This window comes from Rattus norvegicus, chromosome 1, assembly GCF_021556685.1.
Source record: "Rattus norvegicus strain SHRSP/BbbUtx chromosome 1, alternate assembly SHRSP_T2T, whole genome shotgun sequence".
NCBI lineage: Eukaryota > Metazoa > Chordata > Mammalia > Rodentia > Muridae > Rattus > Rattus norvegicus.
Genome location: NC_141534.1, coordinates 208,086,715 through 208,106,780, shown reverse-complemented (window position 1 = coordinate 208,106,780; position 20,066 = coordinate 208,086,715). Strand labels below are relative to the sequence as shown.

The window sequence follows — 20,066 nt, the reverse complement described above, 5'->3', positions numbered from 1 at the left end:
AGCAAATTGTAATATTCAACAATATTCTATACATACAGACATAGATGGCCATGCCCAGTGAGCTGACCATGCGGAGATACCCACAATAGAAATAAAACTCAACATCCCTACCTAGGAACCCTTTACAGGAGCTTGTCCACCCTCTCTGCCTCCATTTCCTGGAGACTCTGAAGATCCTTGCTAGAGACTCAGCCTTGTTTCTTACATCATTCTTTTGTGTCAGTCTCCAATTCATGGAGGCAAACTCACTGGCCACACGGGCCTGGGAATCAGGTAGATGATCTTCACATTCCTTCCTGTACTCCTTTGCAAATTCCTCAGTCTCATCCTTAGCCTGTAGCAGACCTCTTACAGAATTCCACCTTCCCTCTCAAACTGAACTCCCTGGGCACTGCACCAAACCTCACAGTAAACCAAGCTTTACTCCTCCAATTAGGTTCTTTCAGCCCTCTCTTCTAGCCTATCCCTGTTTCTTCCTCTTAGTCCCTAATACTGATAAACATGCTCTCCTCATGACCCCCAGTGGCCACACCTGGCAGCAACTTAAGAGCAGGCCACTCATAGCCGCCACATGTTCCTGGTGGGGAGGTGAGGAACATCTGAGAAGATATGACAATCTATGAAAAACATGTCTCTCAGAACCTAAATCTATAGAATAAAAGGTTCATGGTAGAAAATGGAAAATATGTTAAAATGATGTGGTACAGACTTTAAGGATAAATCATCTCCAATGAGAGAAACACATGCACTCCATGTATTTCTGGCACCAGGGCAAATTTCAAAGTGGTCAGGTAGGAAAACCAACTTTGAAATCATGGCCTGGAGATGGAGAGATGTCGCAACTGTTAAGAGCACCAATTGCTCTTCAAGAGGTCCTGAGTTCAATCATCAGCAACCACATGGTGGTTCACAACCATCTGTAATGGGATCCAATACCCTTTTCTGGCATGTCTAAAGACAGCTACAGTGTACTCATATACATAAAAAAATCATGACCTGTGATCTTTTCTCAGATTCTTGCAATTGTGTACAGTTTATATTGATGTTGAACTCTGTCCAGGCAGGTGACTGAGTTCCTGCTACAGTGTTTCTCAGAATATCCCAGCCTGTCACTACTCCTGACCAGCTATTTCTTATTCTTGTACAGTGTGGCACTCATAGGAACTGCTGTTTTACTCAACTCCAACATGGGGCTTCATAGACACATTTCCATATTTCTTTGTGATCTGGACACCACAAAAGTCATCTGCATGTCCTCTGTGCAATCCAAGATGTTGGGATCAGGAAGACCACACTAATTGGTTGTTCAGTACTAAAGAGTCAATCTTAAAAACATGTTTACAGGTAACATTATAGAGACTGAACAGGTTATAGTGTGTGTGTGTGTGTGTGTGTGTGTGCGTGTGTGTGTGTGTGTGAGAGAGAGAGAGAGAGAGAGAGAGAGAGAGAGAGAGAGAGAGAGATGTAATGACAATTAATATAAAAAGAGGTCCTGAATTTGAAAGGGTGTAGGAGAATCTGTGGTAGAGTTTGGGGTGGGGAGGAAAGTGAAGGAAGAAATATTGTAATTATATGTAATCTTAAAATAAAACAAGTGGGGTATGTAACTAAATTGTGAATTCTCAAATGAAGAAATATAAATGGTCACAATACTCAAACATCTCAAGTATCTATCAATCGGTCAATAAATAGTGAAAATGTGGTACATATATACAATGAAATATTTTTTTAATTTTTCACTAGATATATTTCTTTTTTAAGCTTTTATGAAAATATTTTAATTCCTTAATATATTCTTAACATGTTAATAAAGAGGCAAGGAGACTGTTGGATAGAGGAGATAACAGTTTCTTTTAGCTGTACAGAGATAAAGGTGAGTAACTGAATGTGCTTTCAACAATGAACTGAATTTATACACTAAGGCATTCTTGCATTATTCACAGATTTTCTAGGTCACCCTCCAAATAAAATCAAAAAGCAACTTTTGTACTAAATACTCCATTTAATTTGAAGCAGGGGCAGGTAAAAGTCAAGAGGTGAAAAGGAAGAACCCGCTGAGGGGTCTGCTTACAGCTTTGTCAAAGAGGAATGAATGTAGAAGTGACTGATACCGGGTCCCTGCTAATGCATATTCCCCTAAGATTAGACACAAAAGAAGAGCCAATGAGGATACTGTAACAGGAATTAACTTGTTCAGCTGACAATATTGATACACTTCTCTCAACTCCTAACGGTCCGATTCTGGTTAATTCTGACATGTGTTGTTTCTAGTCTCTGCGTTCAAAACATGGGTAATCTCAGGATTTCCCATAAATGAAATAAGACACACTATTCTCTAACAGAGCAGAAGTTTCCACAAATTTTATTCTGAAATTTTGTCCTCATTAGTCATGTTTCTTATTACTGTGTAATATTGAAAGCTTTGATACATCTAATGACACATCAAGGAAAGAAATTTGGAAAATCTTGGTATTTTTCATCCTTTTCTTCATCTTTATTAGCATGGTTATTTCTTTTTTATCTTTATTAACTTGTGTATTTCTATTTCTTTTATCTTTATTAACTTGAGTATTTCTTATTTACATTTCGATTGTTATTCCCCTTCCAGGGTTCTGGGCCAACATCCCCCTAGCCCCTCCCCCTCCCTTTCTATATGGGTTGTTCCCCTCCCCAACCTCCCCCCATTATCACCCTCCCCCCAACAATCATGATCACTAGGTATTCAGTCTTGGCAGGACCAACGGTGTCCCTTCCACTGGTGCTCTTACTAGGCTATTCATTGCTACATATGCAGTTGGAGTCCAGGGTCAGTCCATGTATAGTCTTTGGGTAGTGGCTTAGTCCCTGGAAGCTCTGGTTGGTTGGTATTGTTGTTAATATGGGGTCTCAAGTACATTCAAGATCTTTCAGTCCTTTCTCTGATTCCTTCAATGGGGTTCCCATTCTCAGTTCAGTGGTTTAATGATGGCATTCGCCTATGTATTTGCTGTATTCTGACTGTGTCTCTCAGGAGAGATCTACATCTGGTTCCTGTCAGCCTGTACTTCTTTGCTTTATCCACCTTATCTAGTTTGGTGGCTGTATATATATGGGCCACATGTGGGGCAGGCTCTGAATGGGTGTTCCTTCTGACTCTGTTCGAAATTTTGCCTCCCTATTCCCTCCCAAGGGTATTCCTGTTCCCCTTTTAAAGAAGGAGTGGACCACCTGGACCTGAAGGGACCAGATCAACAGTTCTCTGCACCCAAATCCCGTGGGAGGGAGAGCCAAACTTTCAGAGGGACAGATATGCAGGGGAAGCCAGAAGAGACTACATTCTGCCCAAATTTCTGACTCCAGAGAAAAACACTTAATGCCATCTGGGACCCCAGTACACGGGGGCTCCCAGAAAAGGAAGTGAAGGCTCTCCTGGTTTCTGCCCTCATGGAGAGCTCAAAAGCAGTCCACCACGAGAAACTTGAGCCGAGGGACCACAGGTAAGACCACCTTTTCTGCTCCAAGCGACCTGCCTGGTCGACTCACGACACAAGCACACAGGAACAGCTGAAGACCAGTAGAAAGGACAGACTACACACCTGAAAGCAGAACACTGTGTTCCCATAACTAGGTGAAAGTAAACAGGAAAACAGCTCTACAGAACTCCGGACACACAGCCCTATAGGATGGTCTAGCCACTGTCAGAAATAGCAGAACAAAGTAACACCAGAGACAATCTGATGGCAAGAGGCAAGCCCAGGAACCCAAGCAACAGAAACGAAGAATCATCAGAGCCCAATTCTCCCATCAAAGCAAACACTGAGTATCCAAACACACCAGAAAAGCAAGATCTAGATTTAAAATCATATTTGATCATGATGCTGGAGGACTTCAAGAAACACATGAAGAACTCCCTTAGGGAAACACAGGAAAACATAAATAAACAAGTAGAAGTCTACAGAGAGGAATCGCAAAAATCCCTGAAGGAATTCCAGGAAAACACAATCAAACAGTTGAAGGAATTAAAAATGGAAATAGAAGCAATTGAAAATGACACAGGGAAACAAACATGGATATAGAAAAAAGGAAGAGACAAGGAGCCATAGACACAAGAATGACCAACAGAATACAAGAGATAGAAGGCAGAATCTCAGGAGCAGAAGATTCCATAGAAATCATTGACACAACTGTCAAAGATAATGTGAAACAGAAAAAGCTACTGATCCAAAACATACAGGAAATCCAGGACTCAATGAGAAGATCAAACCTAAGGATAATAGGTATAGAAGAGACTGAGACTCCCAGCTCAAAGGAGGGTAAATATCTTCAACAAAATCATAGAAGAAAACTTCCTTAACCTAAAGACAGGGATGCCCATAAGCATACAAGAAGCCTACAGAACTCCAAATAGATTGGACCAGAAAAGAAACTCCTCCCGACACATAATAGTCAAAACACCAAATGCACAAAACAAAGAAAGAATATTAAAATCAGTAAGGGGAAAAGGTCAAGTAACATATAAAGGCAGACCTATCAGAATCACACCAGAATTCTCGCCAGAGACTATGAAAGCCAGAAGATCCTGGACAGATGTCATACAGACCCTAAGAGAACACAAATGCCAGCCCAGGTTACTGTATCTTGCAAAACTCTCAATTGACATAGATGTAGAAACCAAGATATTCCATGACAAAACCAAATTTACACAATATCTTTCTGCAAATCCAGCACTACAAAGGATAATAAATGGTAAAGCCCAACATAAGGAGGCAAGCTACACCCTAGAAAAAGCAAGAAACTAATCGTCTTGGCAACAAAACAAAGAGAAGAAAAGTATACAAACATAACCTTACATCCAAATATGAATATAACAGGAAGCAATAATCACTATTCCTTAATATCTCTCAACATCAATGGTCTCAACCCCCAATAAAAAGACATAGATTAACAAACTGGATACACAATGAGGACCCTGCATTCTGCTGCCTACAGGAAACACACCTCAGAGACAAAGACAGACACTACCTCAGAGTGAAAGGCTGGAAAACAAATTTCCAAGCAAATGGTCGGAAGAAGCAAGCTGGAGTAGCCACTCTAATATCGAATAAAATCAATTTCCAACTAAAAGTCATCAAAAAAGATAAGGAAGGACACTTCATATTCATCAAAGGAAAAATCCACCAAGATGAACTCTCAATCCTAAATATCTATGCTCCAAATACAAGGGCACCTACATATATAAAAGAAACATTACTAAAGCTCAAAACACACATTGCACCTCACACAATAATGGTAGGAGATTTCAACACCCCACTCTCAACAATGGACAGGTCATGGAAACAGAAATTAAACAGAGACATAGACACACTAAGAGAAGTCATGAACCAAATGGATTTAACAGATATTTATAGAACATTCTACCCTGAAGCAAAAGGATATACATTCTTCTCAGCACCTTATGGTACTTTCTCCAAAATTGACCATATACTTGGTCAAACAACAGGCCTGAACAGATACAGGCCTGAACAAATATAGAAATAATCTCATGCATCCTGTCAGACCACCACAGGCTAAAGCTGGTCTTCAATAACAATAAGGAAAGAACGCCCACATATACATGGAAGTTGAACAATGCTCTACTCAATGATAACCTGGACAAGGAAGAAATAAAGAAAGAAATTAAAGACTTCTTAGAATTTAATGAAAATGAAGGGACAACATACCCAAACTTATGGGACACAATGAAAGCTGTGCTAAGAGGAAAACTCATAGCTCTGAGTGCCTGCAGAAAGAAACAGGAGAGAGCATATGTCAGAAGCTTCACAGCACACCTAAACGCTCTAAAACAAAAAGAAACAAATACACCCAGGAGGAGTAGAAGACAGGAAATAATCAAACTCAGAGCTGAAATCAACCAAGTAGAAAAAAAAAGGACCATAGAAAGAATCAACAGAACCAAAAGTTGGTTCTTTGAGAAAATGAACAAGATAGATAAACCCTTAGCCAGACTAACGAGAGGACCCAGAGAGTGTGTCCAAATTAACAAAATCAGAAATGAAAAGGGAGACATAACTACAGAATCAGAGGAAATTCAAATCATCAGATCCTACTGCAAAAGTCTACATTCAACAAAACTTGAAAATCTGCAGGAAATGGACAATTTCCTAGACAGATACCAGGTACTAAAGTTAAATCAGGAAGAGATAAACCAGTTAAACAACCCCATAACTCCTAACGAAATAGAAGCAGTCATTAAAAGTCTCTCAACCCACTGGAAAAAATTTCCTGAACAAAACACCAATGGCTTATGTTCTAAGATCAAAAATCGACAAATGGGATCTCATAAAACTGCAAAGCTTCTGTAAGGCAAAGGACACTGTGGTTAGGACAAAACGGCTGCCAGAGGTCCTATATGGTTTCCTCTTAAGCCAGGGATGTCGGCAAGGGTGGTCAGTATTGGTGGTCTCTCCCACCCTGCATTCTCAGTAGTGCCTACCTTTCTGGGTGGTGAGCTCTCTCTCCCACAGTGTTTGGGAGCAGGGAGCTGTGGGCTGGGATCATTGAGGTTTGGTCTCCAGCTAAAAGCTGGAAGCCTCCGGTCTCAGAGGAATTTTGCCTCTGTGTCCTGAGTCCACCAGGTAGGTCACTTGGACCAGAAAAGTTGGTCTTACCTCTGGGCCCGGGCCTGAACTTGCTCCTGGGTGGCTGCGTTTCAGTTCTCCGTGAAGGCAGCAACCAGAAGGGCCTGCCTGCCACACCTTTTCTCAGGTCCCAGTGCACAAGGATCCCAGATGGCGTTAGGTGTTTTTCCTCTAGAGTCAGAAATATGGGCAGAATGTATTCTCTTCTGGCTTCCCAGGTGTGCTGGCCCCTCTGAAGGTTTATCTCTCCCTCCCATGGGATTTGGGGGGCAGGGAGCTGTTGACCGGGTCCCTTCAGATCCAGGCGGTGTCTCGATATATTTCTTTAATTACATTTCAAATATTATTCCCCTTCCTGGTTTCCTGTCCATAAGCTCCATTCCCTCCCCTCCCCCTCCACCATACGGATATTCCCCCTATACATCCCCCTTAATGCCCCCCATATTCCTCTGCACTGGGGGTCCAACCTTGGTAGGACCAAGGGCTTCCCCTTCCCCTGGTACCCCAACAAGTCTATTTCCTGCTACATATGCAGTTGGAGCCCTGAGTCAGTCCATGTATATAGTCTTTCGGTAGGGGTTTAGTCCCTGGAAGCTCTCGTTGGTTGGCATTGTTGTTTTTATGGGGTTGCAAACTCCTTCAACTCTTTCAATACTTCCTCTAATTCCCCCCAAGGGGGTCCTATTTTCAGTTCGGTGGTTTGCTGCTAGCATTGACCTCTGTATTGGACATGCTCTGGATGTCTCTCTCAGGATAGATCTATATCTGGTCCCTTTCAGCTTGCATTTTCTAGCTTCATCAATCTTATCTAGTTTCAGTGGGTGGATATATATTGGCCACATGTGTGTCAGGCTCTGAATGGCCATTCCTTGAGTCGCTGCTCTAATCTTTGCTTCCATATCCCCTCCTATGGATATTTTTCCCCTTTTAAGAAGGAGTGGGAGCATCCACATTTTGGTCTTCCTTTTTCTTGAGCTTCCTGTGGTGTGTGGATTGCATCTCATCCTGAGTGAGGTTACTCAATCACAGAAAAACAGACATGGTATGCACTCATTGATAAATTAATATTAGCCAAAAAGCTCAAATTACCCAAGATACAATGAAATATTATTAACCTAAAAATAAAAACAAAATTATGAAATTTGCAAGTAAAAGGATAGACATGCAATAATAATTTTGGCTAAGATGACAAAGACCCAGAAATATGACTACGACATGTTCCCCCTCGTGTGTGTGTGTGTGTGTGTGTGTGTGTGTGTGTGTGTGTGTGTGTGTGTGTGTGTAGAAATACTGAAAAAAGTCAGAGAATTAGAGAGAGGCCATGTAAACAATATCATGAAAAGGAAAGAATGCAGATAATATGAAGGGGGAGGGGAAACAATGGAAGAGGAAGCTTATACAGGATTAGACATGAGAGGACCAAGTAGCAGAAGGAGTATGGGGCGAAATGGGAATTTCCAGCTTTGTAGAAGACTCTGCTGGGTTGTGATGTTTTTCTGGAAACTGTCTTTGAGAGGATATTTTGCTGAAGCAGACACGTGAGAGGATGTTTTGCTGAGAACAGACATGTAGTGCTTTTCTGGAAACTCCCTGGTGAAAAGCATGTGATGTTTTGCTGGAGCAGTTGCTTGAGAGGACATGTGATGTTTGGAAAGAGGATAAGTATAACCCAACAGAGAGTAGACAACCCTCTTGCATTGATTCACCTTGCAAATCTTTACTAGCTTCATTAGGCTTCTCTGAGGCTGGTCCTCACTGAGGGCGCTCTTGTATTGGTTCACCTTCCTTTCTTCACCGATCTTTGTCATGACTTTGTAGTGAGAAACACACCAATGAATGTCCAGTGTTATTCTGGCTGCTTCTTGCTACTTCTGCAGACTCAGCCAACTGGCTAAGCCTCATGATTTCTTCTGGATCAAGCTACTGATTTGCGTTTGGTGTTTGCCAAGTAGACTGGACAGCCACTAGCGATGTGTTTGGTGTTTTGCTAGTGGACTGGCCTGCTGACAAAAAAGACTGGAATCTCCCCAAAGAACTATTTCTAAACAGGTTCACAACCCTCATTTCCTATTAATCTTTCTATTTCCCCGCCTCTGGTAATTGGTGGGCTAAAAAGGAGGTTGAAGCAATTAAAGAACCATAATTAAAATAAGTTTTGAAAAATCTAAGTCTACAATGTGCAGGGATATCTAAAACTAAAGACATTTGAAAAGCCATATGTAAACTTACTACTTCAGAAATTTCCAAAATATGGATATATACACACATTAAAGATGCTCAAGTGGAATTACTATAGTAGAGAGACAATGCTTTTCCCAGATACCATAGGTTTTCAAGTTTGAAAGGCCAGTGCCAAGCATAAATAACCTCTTTTTGACTTGCTGGTCAATGGGGTCATATAACTTCTCATACTACAGGATATCATTATTGCTCTTGCTTATCATCCAGAACTTGGTGGACCCTACTACCAAAGATACAACATACTTAAGTCATTGGGCATGAAGAAATCAATATGGCACTGACCTAGAAACTTTATTCCTACTGGGTAGCTTTCATGATGCTAGAAGGTTCTATGGTACTCTTAGGAAAGAAAAGTAATCAAAGGACTTGCCTATCTGTGAATCCTGTGAATTACAATGAATGTCCAGGCAAGGTATCCACTGGTAAAAAAAATGTTATGAATGCTATAGGAGTAACCAGTCACTTTAGGACTGGATTTAAGACCTACTCCACAGGATGAAACTCACAGCTGACACCATCAATTGGACCAAAACCCTTCCTTAGGGGAGAATCTAACATTATTTTACTAAATATACACAGTAATAAGCTGCCTTCTAAGTTCTTAGTTTTATATGCATAGATTAGAGCATCCTTCAACTCTCATCAGAGAAACTTCTTTTTGCAGATGATATAGAGGCTGCCAAAGAAAAAAAGCAAAGAAGGTCTTTGCCACTGTGATACATGTGAACCACAGCAAGTAACAGCATAATAAGATATTCTTAAAGATACAACAGTAGCACTTATATAGGGGTCATAACTAACAGATGTCTAATTGGACTTACGGTCTACTCAGAAGACAAAATGCCTGGTACTATAAATCTAGCCAACTACCTCTTATTGGACAGGTCACAGACATAGAAAAGAACCTACTAATGCTACTTTCCCAAACCAATATGATCTCTTACATTAGTCATCATAATATCCTTATACAAGCAGTAGCTCCCACTCCTCATCAACGAAGATTCTTTTTGCAGCAGAGACCAATAGAGAAAGTCACAACTCATCAAAATACAGAGATCAACTGACTGTGAGTTGCCTAATGTATTTATCTTCAGCTCAACCTTCATGTCTAAATCCTAAGAAACATCAGAGGACTGGCAAAATTATGACCCAGAAGAACAAGTTTGCTGCAACATTAACATAAGTTGAGGAAGCTATATCCATGAAACTTCAATAATATGGTCACTTAAAGAGACTTGAACAATGACAACTCCAGTTAGCATGCTAGCATGGATGCTAGCTGAATGGCTATAGACAATTAATAACTTCACACAAAGAGAATGAGCCTTCCCCATAGACTAGACCCCTACTGGGTTGTCTAGTACCAAGTGGTCAGCTCTAAATGCATATAAATAGGAATAATACTAAATTAACTTAGTATATTTTATTTGCATATTTATTCATGTATATGTAAAAGCAGCTTAAATAAAGAAAAAGAAGCCGTGAAATTGAAAGGAAGAGGTCATAGAAAGGGTTGAAAGGAGAAGGGGACATAATAAAAATACTATACATATGTAAAATTAAAAATAATTTTAAATACAATAATTATTAGTTAATTCAATAAATATTGCAAGGAGAATAAAAGCATCATTGAAGGGAACAAGAGTCAACCAGGAGGAGACAAAGTGGTCAAAATGTCATCATAGTGTAGCTCATGAACTTAAGACAGCCCAGAGCAGAAGTGAGGATTTGGATCGTCCATTAAAGGTTTCTGAATGTTTCAAAAAGTCAATAGCTGCTGAAGGACAACAGTTATGTTCCCTCTCACAGTTCCTTTTCTGGCCACATCCTCTTAAACAACATGCCTCCAAGCACACAGCACCCCTGCTGCATTACTTCACAGTGGAAAGGCCCTGGCACCAAGAACCCTGAAACATCTAGCAAAATTCTGCTGACACCTTCCTGCCAGTTTTGCCAGGAAAGCTGCTCCGAAACATTGATGGTTCATATTGGACAGGATGGAAGGCAAAAGCAGGCCTTATCTTACCACACACTGCCACAGAATGCCCACAGCGTAGCAAGCATCTTCCTGAAAAATCCCTTTCAGAGGTATATAAAAAGTGAAAGGAAATAAAAATTTTCAGATATTTCACTTATAGTAATATCAATTGTCCTAAACTCCCAGAATCCCTTAAGCCCCCAGGTACCCTGCCTACATGCCAGTCACAACCAAGGCTGAGTAACATTTGTGGGTAAAAAGTGATCACAGGCATAAGGCAGTATCTACCCAAAACTCCTGGCTCATTTGATTGCTGTAAGCAGAAAGGGCTAGGAATAGGCTGCATCCACATTCGATGTTTTGGGGGATTTAACCACTGAGATCCACAACCTCCTAGATACTCCATGATCCTACAAGGTATCAAGTACTTCTTCAGGGCTTCTCCTCTATGAAGGGCAACAATTGAATACTTGTCCCTTGTGGTTCAACAGAATGTGTCCTCAGGAAAGGCACAGATACCTCTACCAAACCTGTGATCTCCTAGTCCTATAGATCTGAAGGCACTGGTGCTGGCAAGGCTCAGGAGCAGGATAGAAGTCTCCGGAGTGCAACTTTGACATCCTTGTTTCTCAGAGTGTAGATGAGGGGGTTCAAGGTGGGTGCCACCGAGGTGTAGATGATGGACACCACCTTATCCTTGTTCAGTGAGTAGCTGGATGCAGGGCGAATGTAGGTATAGATGACAGTGGAGTAGTACATGGTGACCACAATGAGGTGTGCAGAGCAGGTAGAAAAAGCACGTCGCTTGCCTTCAGCTGAACGGATCCTCAGGATACTAACCACAATAAAGCCATAGGAGAGGATTGTCACAGAGAAGTTCCCTACAGCCAGGAACACATCTGCAGCAAAGGCCATGGCCTCATTCAATTGTGTTGGAGCACAGGAGAGTTTCAACAGTGGGGGAATCTCACAGAAGAAGTGCTCTATCACATTGGAGCCACAGAATGGTAGACGCAACATCAGGCCTGTGTGCACGCTGGTGTTAGTTATGCTGATGGACCAGACAAGGCCAGCCAGGAATGCACATACCCTAGGGCCCATCCAAGCACTGTAGTGCAGGGGACAGCAGATGGCCACGAAGCGGTCATAGGCCATAGCTGAGAAGAGCAGAAGCTCTGCCCCCAGGGACCATGTGAAGAAGAAGAGCTGGACCATGCAGCCCCCATAAGAGATGCTCCTCCCTGCCATCATGCTGTCCAGTAGCTTTGGTAGGATGGTGGAGGTGCAGAGGATATCCACCATGGCCAAGTTGACCAGGAAGAAGTACATAGGGGTATGCAGGGCTGGGCTGGCACTGATTGTCACCATAATAAGCAGGTTTCCTGAGATTGCAGCCATGTATAGGCAGAAGAAGCTGAGGAGAAGTGGTACCCGAAGGTGAGGCATTTCTGAGAATCCCAGGATGAAGAACTCAGTGACCAGTGTCCCATTCATCATAAAGCTGGAGAGGACTCAGGATTCAGGGGCAGTGGGTTTTCTGTGGAAGCTCTGATAGTATCTGAAAATGAAAGACATGCTCCAGTTTGTACCAACTCAGATGTGGTGAGACTCACCTAGAGTCCAAACCTCAATATTACATGGGGTAAGAATAGAGCTCTGTGCCAGCCAAGGCTGCAGGCTTCATTCTAGATGCAGTACTTCTAGGAGACTGATGTGGCCACTCATAAACCTTAGAGGTGCAGGAACTTTCTCCATTGGGAGTGTGCTTTCCACAAACTTTAAGGAGAATGGAGCAGGACCAGGAGTAGTCCTCGGGATGGACATCAGTCTGTCCTGGTAACATGGGAGAGATGTGGTCATTTTCAAACTCAAGAGCTCTCAGACAGTGAGTGAGAACAGAGAAGGAAGAAGGAAGACGGCATGTAAAACACCATCAACCAAAGTCTTCCCCAAGTGGGGGGCTGACTGGTGCACTCACCTACACAAACGATAGTCATCCATGTGTGTGCCACAGCCACATATTTTCTCAGAGCCAAAACTCTATGGCTGAGTATGCTTGAATGTCTAAGTGCCAACCTCCAAGCAGTGAGGTAAGAGTACTGTGTAGCCTCTAATATAAACTACTGCTTAAATTTAGAAGCACTGGAGCTCAGAGTTTACCTTTTCAGATAGTTCACTAGATTATATTCACTTTAGAAATTATTTTTTCATGTATCTATATATAGCCAGCATTATATCACACAATCTCCTGGTTTGGGCTTAGACCTCAACTCTCATACCTACCTCTAGCAATGTTTGGAAAGTAGATACACCTATCTTACTATTACAAGGCTGTGTCATGGTACGGGTGGCTAGATGACACCAGACCCATACCCTGTGGAATGAGCTCCCTGGCTCAAGAGATGCTTGCTATACATTTGAACATGAAAACTGAGACGGGTAACAGGGAAAGAAAGAAGAGGTGAGGAAAGAGAGTTAGAAAGAGACGTAAACATGGGGATATAAAGGCAGTGAGGCAAAGATGGGGAGAGACAAAACTATTTTTTCTCTCACACACACAAAGCTGGGGAGGGAGGGAGAGAGGGAGGGAGAGAGAGGCATATAAATAAATATACATATACATATATACATGTAGTAAACATAGATATAAAGCAAGACATAGAGGTGCCAATAAAGAAAAAAAATGAACACCCAAAAAACTTGAGAGAAAGAGGCAGAAACAGAAACAGATAAAGGTAAGATCTGAGAAGCCATTATGATATGATGTATCCAAGTAGTTCATTTTTTTTCAGTTACTTTCAGATCTGTCTCAAAAATGACAGCTAAAATGATTTCATAACTGATACCTATTACCAAAACATGGTCATTAATACTCAAATGCATGTACAAGTACACTCAATATGAAACTCACATGGTAAGCCTACAGCAAGAAACTTCCCAGGTGTCCTCTCCAGAAATTTTCTTCTAGCATATCTCTCTCTCTCTCTCTCTCTCTCTCTCTCTCTCTCTCTCTCTCTCTCTCTCACACACACACACACACACACACACACACACACACACACATACACACACACACACACACATCAACTTTCATTAGAACCAGATTATATTAAAAACATTTAAAAAGTGTGTGTGACATCTCTAAATATAAAGGGGATGTTAGGCTGTTGGTGTGAGAACCAGGAGCCTTGTGTCCTCTATTATAGAAGAGGTAAGTGCTCACAGGGAGGAGCCAGTCCCTGAGAGACCAATTAGGCAGAACCACAGTGGCTTACTGAGCAGGACTGGCTGGGGAGATGACCAAGCCTCTTCTCAGACAACACAATACACACTTGTAGGACTGGTGACCCAAGAGCAGCTTGTCTGTCCTGTTACCCAGGGACTTGCTGTCTACCAATATCACCAGTGGCAGCAGAGGACAGAGGGAACACTCGAGCAATCAGGTGATGACTTTTGTGCCTTGAGCCAATTAACTCCCAAAACCACAATTTTCCAATCTCTAAGAGCCCCTCTTTCCAGATAGAAACAATTGAGAGGCCGAGGTCAGAGCTCTTTCCCCAGCCCTGTCTGCTGTCCTCTGGTACTGACTATCACTGGTCACCATGCAGTTTCATCCACTCTAAGTGGATAATGTCCTTGGGTTGGAGCAGCTGTCAGAATTTGGCTCTTTCATGTCCACTTTCCTCACTCAGTGAGCAAAAGCAAACTTCATCTAACCACGATAACATCCCATCCCAGACCCGAAGTGGCCTGCCCTTAGCAAATTGTGCTAGACTAGTGCTGGTCTGGGTCCAGGAAGCTGCTCTCTCCCCCAGAAAGGTCACATGACTGCTGTGGCCTTCAGGCACAAGAACCATTTTATGTTGCAATATGGCTAGCTGGATCTTCTATGGTCATAGCAAACTACAGACCTTGTCTGACACTTGGGCTCTGGCCAGGGCACATCTCCAGGCTGGGGCTGGACCTTGACAACAAACACCCCTTGTCTCAGTAAACTGATTCATGCCCAATTACATCTCATTGAGCTGCTTGAAGGAATAAGGGCTGGTGTATTAGTCTACCATCTTCCTCCAGCCCTTCCCTGCTTCTGTCTACTCTACATTCTCCACACTACCAACATATGTACACTGAATTTTGTGCGCCAGTGCACATGATCTCAGCCTGTGGTCTAGTCATCTTTGTGATTAATCACAATTTTCTGGTCACAGCCATGAACCATTTCCCAAAGGAATCTGGGAACACTCCTGGGATTGCCTCACTAGGACCCTCCCTACTCTGCAAAATGAATGAGGCATGGCCAGCACAGTGAGGGAGAGGCTGCATTGGTGATGTAAGCACTTTAGCCATGCATTCTAACTGCTCGACTTTCTCCTATGTCTGTGATCAAAACTTCAATTCCAAATACCATGTCATATGTTGATACAAAGATGCAATATAAGGACACTCTGCCCACATTTCTGAATTCAGAGGAAAATACCTAACACTATATGGGACACCTTGAACGGGGGCTCCCGGAAAAGACAGCGCAGGCCCTCCTGGTTGCCGCCCTCAAAGAGAGCTCAAAAGCAACCCGCCACGAGCAAACTTGAGCCACGGGATCACAGGTAAGACCAACTTTTCTGCTCCAAGCGACCTGCCCAGTGGTCTCAGGACATAGGCCCACACAAACAGCTGCTTCACTCCTTCTTTAAAAGGAGAACAAGAATACCCTTCGCAGGGAATAGGGAGGCAAAGTTTAGAACAGAGGCAGAAGGAACACCCATTCAGAGCCTGCCCCACAGGTGGCCCATACATATACAGCCACCCAATTAGACAAGATGGATGAAGCAAAGAAGTGCAGGCCGACAGGAGCCGGACGTAGATTGCTCCTGAGAGACACACCCAGAATACAGCAAATACAGAGGCGAATGCCAGCAGCAAACCACCAAACTGAGAATGGGACCCCCGTTGAAGGAATCAGAGAAAGGACTGGAAGAGCTTGAAGGGGCTTGAGACCCCATATGAACAACAATGCCAACCAACCAGAGCTTCCAGGGACTAAGCCACTACCTAAAGACTATACATGGACTGACCCTGGCCTCCAACCTCATAGGTAGCAATGAATATCCTAGTAAGAGCACCAGTGGAAGGGGAAGCCCTTGGTCCTGCCAAGACTGAACCCCCAGTGAATGTGATTGTTGGGGGGAGGATGTTAATGGGGGGAGGATGGGGAGGGGAAACCCATATGGAAGGAGAGGGGAGAGGTTTGGGGGAATGTTGGCCCAGAAACTGGGAAGGGGAATAATAATCAAAATGTAAATAAGAAATACTTAAGTTAATAAAGAAAATTTAAAAAAAGTAAAAATGGGGTTCAGAGCTAAACAAAGAATTCACAGCTAAGGAATGCCAAATGGCTGAGAAACACCTAGGGAAATGTTCAACATCTTTAGTCATAAGGGAAATGCAAATCAAAACAACCCTGAGATTTCACCTCACACCAGTCAGAATGGCTAAGATCCAAAACTCAGGTGACAGTAGATGCTGGCGAGGATGTGGAGAAAGAGGAACACTCCTCCATTGTTGGTGGGATTGCAGACTGGTACAACCATTCTGGAAATCAGTCTGGAGGCTCCTCAGAAAATTGGACATTGAACTACCTGAGGACCCAGCTATACCTCTCTTGGGCATATACCCACAAGATGCCCCAACATATAAAAAAGACACGTGCTAAGACTGAACCCCCAGTGAACGTGATTGTTGGGGGGAGGGGTGATGCGGGGAGGATGGGGAGGGGACCATCCATATAGAATGGGAGGGGGAGGGTTAGGGGGATGTTGGTCCGGAAACCGGGAAGGGGAACAACAATCGAAATGCTTTTGAGCTGTCCGTGAGGGTGGCAACCAGGAAGGCCTGCGCTGCCTTTTCCGGGAGCCCCCGTGCACCGGGTCCCCAAATGGTGTTAGGTGTTTTCCTCTGGAGTCAGAAATGTGGGCAGAGTGTAGTCTCTTCTGGCCTCCACGGCCTGACTGCCCTTTGAAGGTTTACCTCTCTCTCCCATGGGGTTTTGGTTCAGAGAACTGTTGACCGATTCCCTTCAGGTCCAGGCAGTGTCTGGACTGGGGGGGAACCTATCGATCGAGTGCCCTGGTGTAATTATTATAGGGCCTTTATCTCTTATTGCTTTTAATATTCTTTCTATGTTTTGTGCATTTGGTGTTTTATATATTATGTGATGGGAGGAATGTCTTTTCTGGTCTAATCTCTTTGGAGTTCTGTAGGCTTCTTGTGTGTTTATGGGCATCTCTTTTTTTAGGTTAGGGAAGATTTCTTCTATAATTTTGTTGAAGATATTTACTGGCCCTTTAATTTGAGAATCTTCTCTCTCTTCTGTACCTACTATCCTTAGGTTTGATCTTCTCATTATGTCTGTGATTTCCTGGATGTTTTGGGTTAGGAGCTTTTTGCACTTTACATTTTCTTTGACAGTTGTGTCAATGTTTTCTCTGGTATCTTCTGCCCCTGAGATTCTCTCTCCTATTATCTCATGTATTCTGTTGGTGATGCTTGCTTCTATGACTCCTGATCTCTTTCCTAGGTTGTCTATCTCTCGGGTGGTCTGCTTTTGTGATTTCTTTATTGTTTCTAATTCCATTTTTAGATCCTGGATGGCTTTGTTCAATTCCTTCATCTGTTTGCTTGTGTTTTCCTGTAATTATTAAATGGATTTTTGTGTTTCCTCTTTAAGAGCTTCTACTTGTTTACCTGTGTTGTCCTGTATTTCTATAAGGGAGTTATTTATGTCCTTCTTAATGTCCTCTATCATCATCATGAGATGTGAGATTAAATCCAAATCTTGCTTTTCCAGTGTGTTTAGATATCCAGTATTTGCTTTGGTGGTAGAACTTGGCTCTGATGATGCCAATTAGTCTTGGTTTCTGTTGCTTAGTTTCCTGTGCTTGCCTCTCACCATCAGGTTGTCTCTGATGTTAGCTGGTCTTGCTGTCTCTGAAAGTGGCTTGACCCTCCTCTAAGCCCATGTGTCACCACTCCTGGAGACTGGCTTTCTCCCAGCAGAATCTGTGTACAGAGAGCTCTGGGACCAGGTCAGTTCTGAGCACAGGCAAAAACTGGAAGTATCCTGCCTCTGAGTGCTCCTGCGTTTCTGTGCACTGAGGGTTCCAGGTGGTTCCCTTGGGGCAGTAATGGTGGTCTTATCTCTGCTCTCAGGTGTGTCAGTACTCCTGGTGCCTGGCTTTCAGCTCTGGGCACAGGCAGAGACCAGAATGACCCTGTCCCTGACTGCTCATAGGTTCCTGTGTCTAGAGGGCTCTAGGTGGGTTCCTCTGGGGCCAGGAATATGATCAGAAGTGGTGGTCTCCCCTGAGCTCTCAGGATTGTCCACACTTCTGAGAGTCCAGCTCTCTCTCTCATGGGATTTGGTTACAGAGCCAGAAACCAGGGCCTTGCACTTGCTAGGCAAGCGCTCTACCACTGAGCTAAATTCCCAACCCCCAAATCTAGACTTTTATGGTGGCTGTAAACCAGGAAATTTTCCTGACTTTTACATATGAATTGTCCAGCTGAAGGTGGTGAATTATTTCTTAAGTTAATGTGTTAATAATATTTAAAACAAAAGAGGGACTCCTACTTTCCCTAAATTATTTTATGGCTCCACGTGGACTCCCCAGTATTTCCAGTATCACATTTTCCCTGCTGTTTATAATTTCATCAGTGAAGAAAATTAGCCCATTCCTGCACATACAGGAGGCATCAAACCTTTCATACACTTTATAACCTGTTGAATAGTAATACTTCCACACTCCCTATAACCTCCATGAGAACATTTTATGTATCTAGAATATCCTTTGCTTCTTGAAAACAATCCTTACCTAACCCCATGAAATTGTAAAGGCCATTACTTAGCCTCTGAATCCCATCACAATTGCTGTAATGGGAGATGATATGTGAGAGAAAGTAATATAGCCTTCTCTTGTAAAGCTTGACACATCTATTGCCACTCTGAAGCACAGTGGCTGCAATGACCCATTGAGAGTTTGGCCTACAGCAATGGCAATGAACTGAGCAGAGTGATAGAGCATGGAACTAGATCTGTAGTAATGGGGCTGACATTCTTCACTCTTCACCGGAAAAGGTCAAAGGGTGCCCTCCTGGAAATTCAATCACCAGCCTTTTCTGCCTATCTATACAAATCTTAGAGATGCTAACATGTATAAATAACAAAATTAACTAGGTGTGGGACTTTTGATTAATGCAGCTACCCATAAAAGCATTCATTCACCAAGCTAGCCTTGACAGAATCTTTCTTTGGTCTGCCACCCTCTTGAGAATTTGGAATGAGTAGATGATGCTTTAACAGTCTCTCCTATTATGTCACATCTCTGGTAGCATATATTCAGTCCAGTCTACCACCATATGCCTTCAATGCACTCAAACTTGACTGGTCACAGAAGCTAAAACAATCAGGCCTGGTTTATACTCAACATGGGGTATCGTATATACTGAGTAACACCACTGGAGTCAAGGAACAGATCCTCTTAAGATTGTTTCACTGTTTGTTGGGAGGAGGGTGGTAATGGGGGGAGGATGGGGAGGGGAAGCCCATATAGGAGGGAAGGGGGAAGGGTTAGGGGGATGTTGGCCTGGAAACCGGGAAAGGGAATAACAATCGAAATGTAAATAAGAAATACTCAAGTTAATAAAGATTTAAAAAAAAAGATTGTATCACTGCAGGAAGATACCCAGAGACCTACTCACAATGTATATGTAGTAGAGAGATGGGAAAGAGAAACAGAACAGTTTGAGCACGATGAGGACAGATGTTACTGGAGATGAGAGAATAGTGAGGAAGAGTCTGATGTGTGTAATCTGCCCTGCCACCTGAGGCCATGGTGAAGTGCATGTCTGGGTCTCTGGCCATGCAGGAGCACAGGGTCTATATTGATATCAGTGACCCATGTTACCACCTAAGGCCATGGGGATGTCCCTAATCTGGGATGGTGCCTAGAACCATATTCATGTCCAGGGCTATGTAAACCTGGCCCATCCTCTACTGGCTGCAGTACTCCAGAGTTCAGTCCCCCTTCCCCTTTCCCAACTTTGCCTGGGCAGCACAGTAGAGGTAGCCCTGCTGGCTGGGGTACAAATGAACTAGCCCCAAGTACACAAACATGAGAGAGCTTCCTATGCCTATGATGTCTGCTGTGAGTTAGTATGGGAGAGAGAAAGATGCC

At 43.0% G+C, this 20,066-nt stretch overlaps 1 protein-coding gene and 1 pseudogene across 1 annotated transcript; one reads left to right on the top strand and one right to left on the bottom strand.

Annotated features, from left to right (window-relative positions):
- Olr293-ps (olfactory receptor pseudogene 293) lies at positions 1,050–1,283 on the top strand (annotated as a pseudogene).
- On the bottom strand, positions 11,416–12,333 carry Or12j2 (olfactory receptor family 12 subfamily J member 2). The gene is given in 1 exon segment (NM_001000232.1): positions 11,416–12,333. A coding segment is annotated over 1 exon segment (918 nt).
- Positions 12,334–20,066: the final 7,733 nt, after the last annotated feature.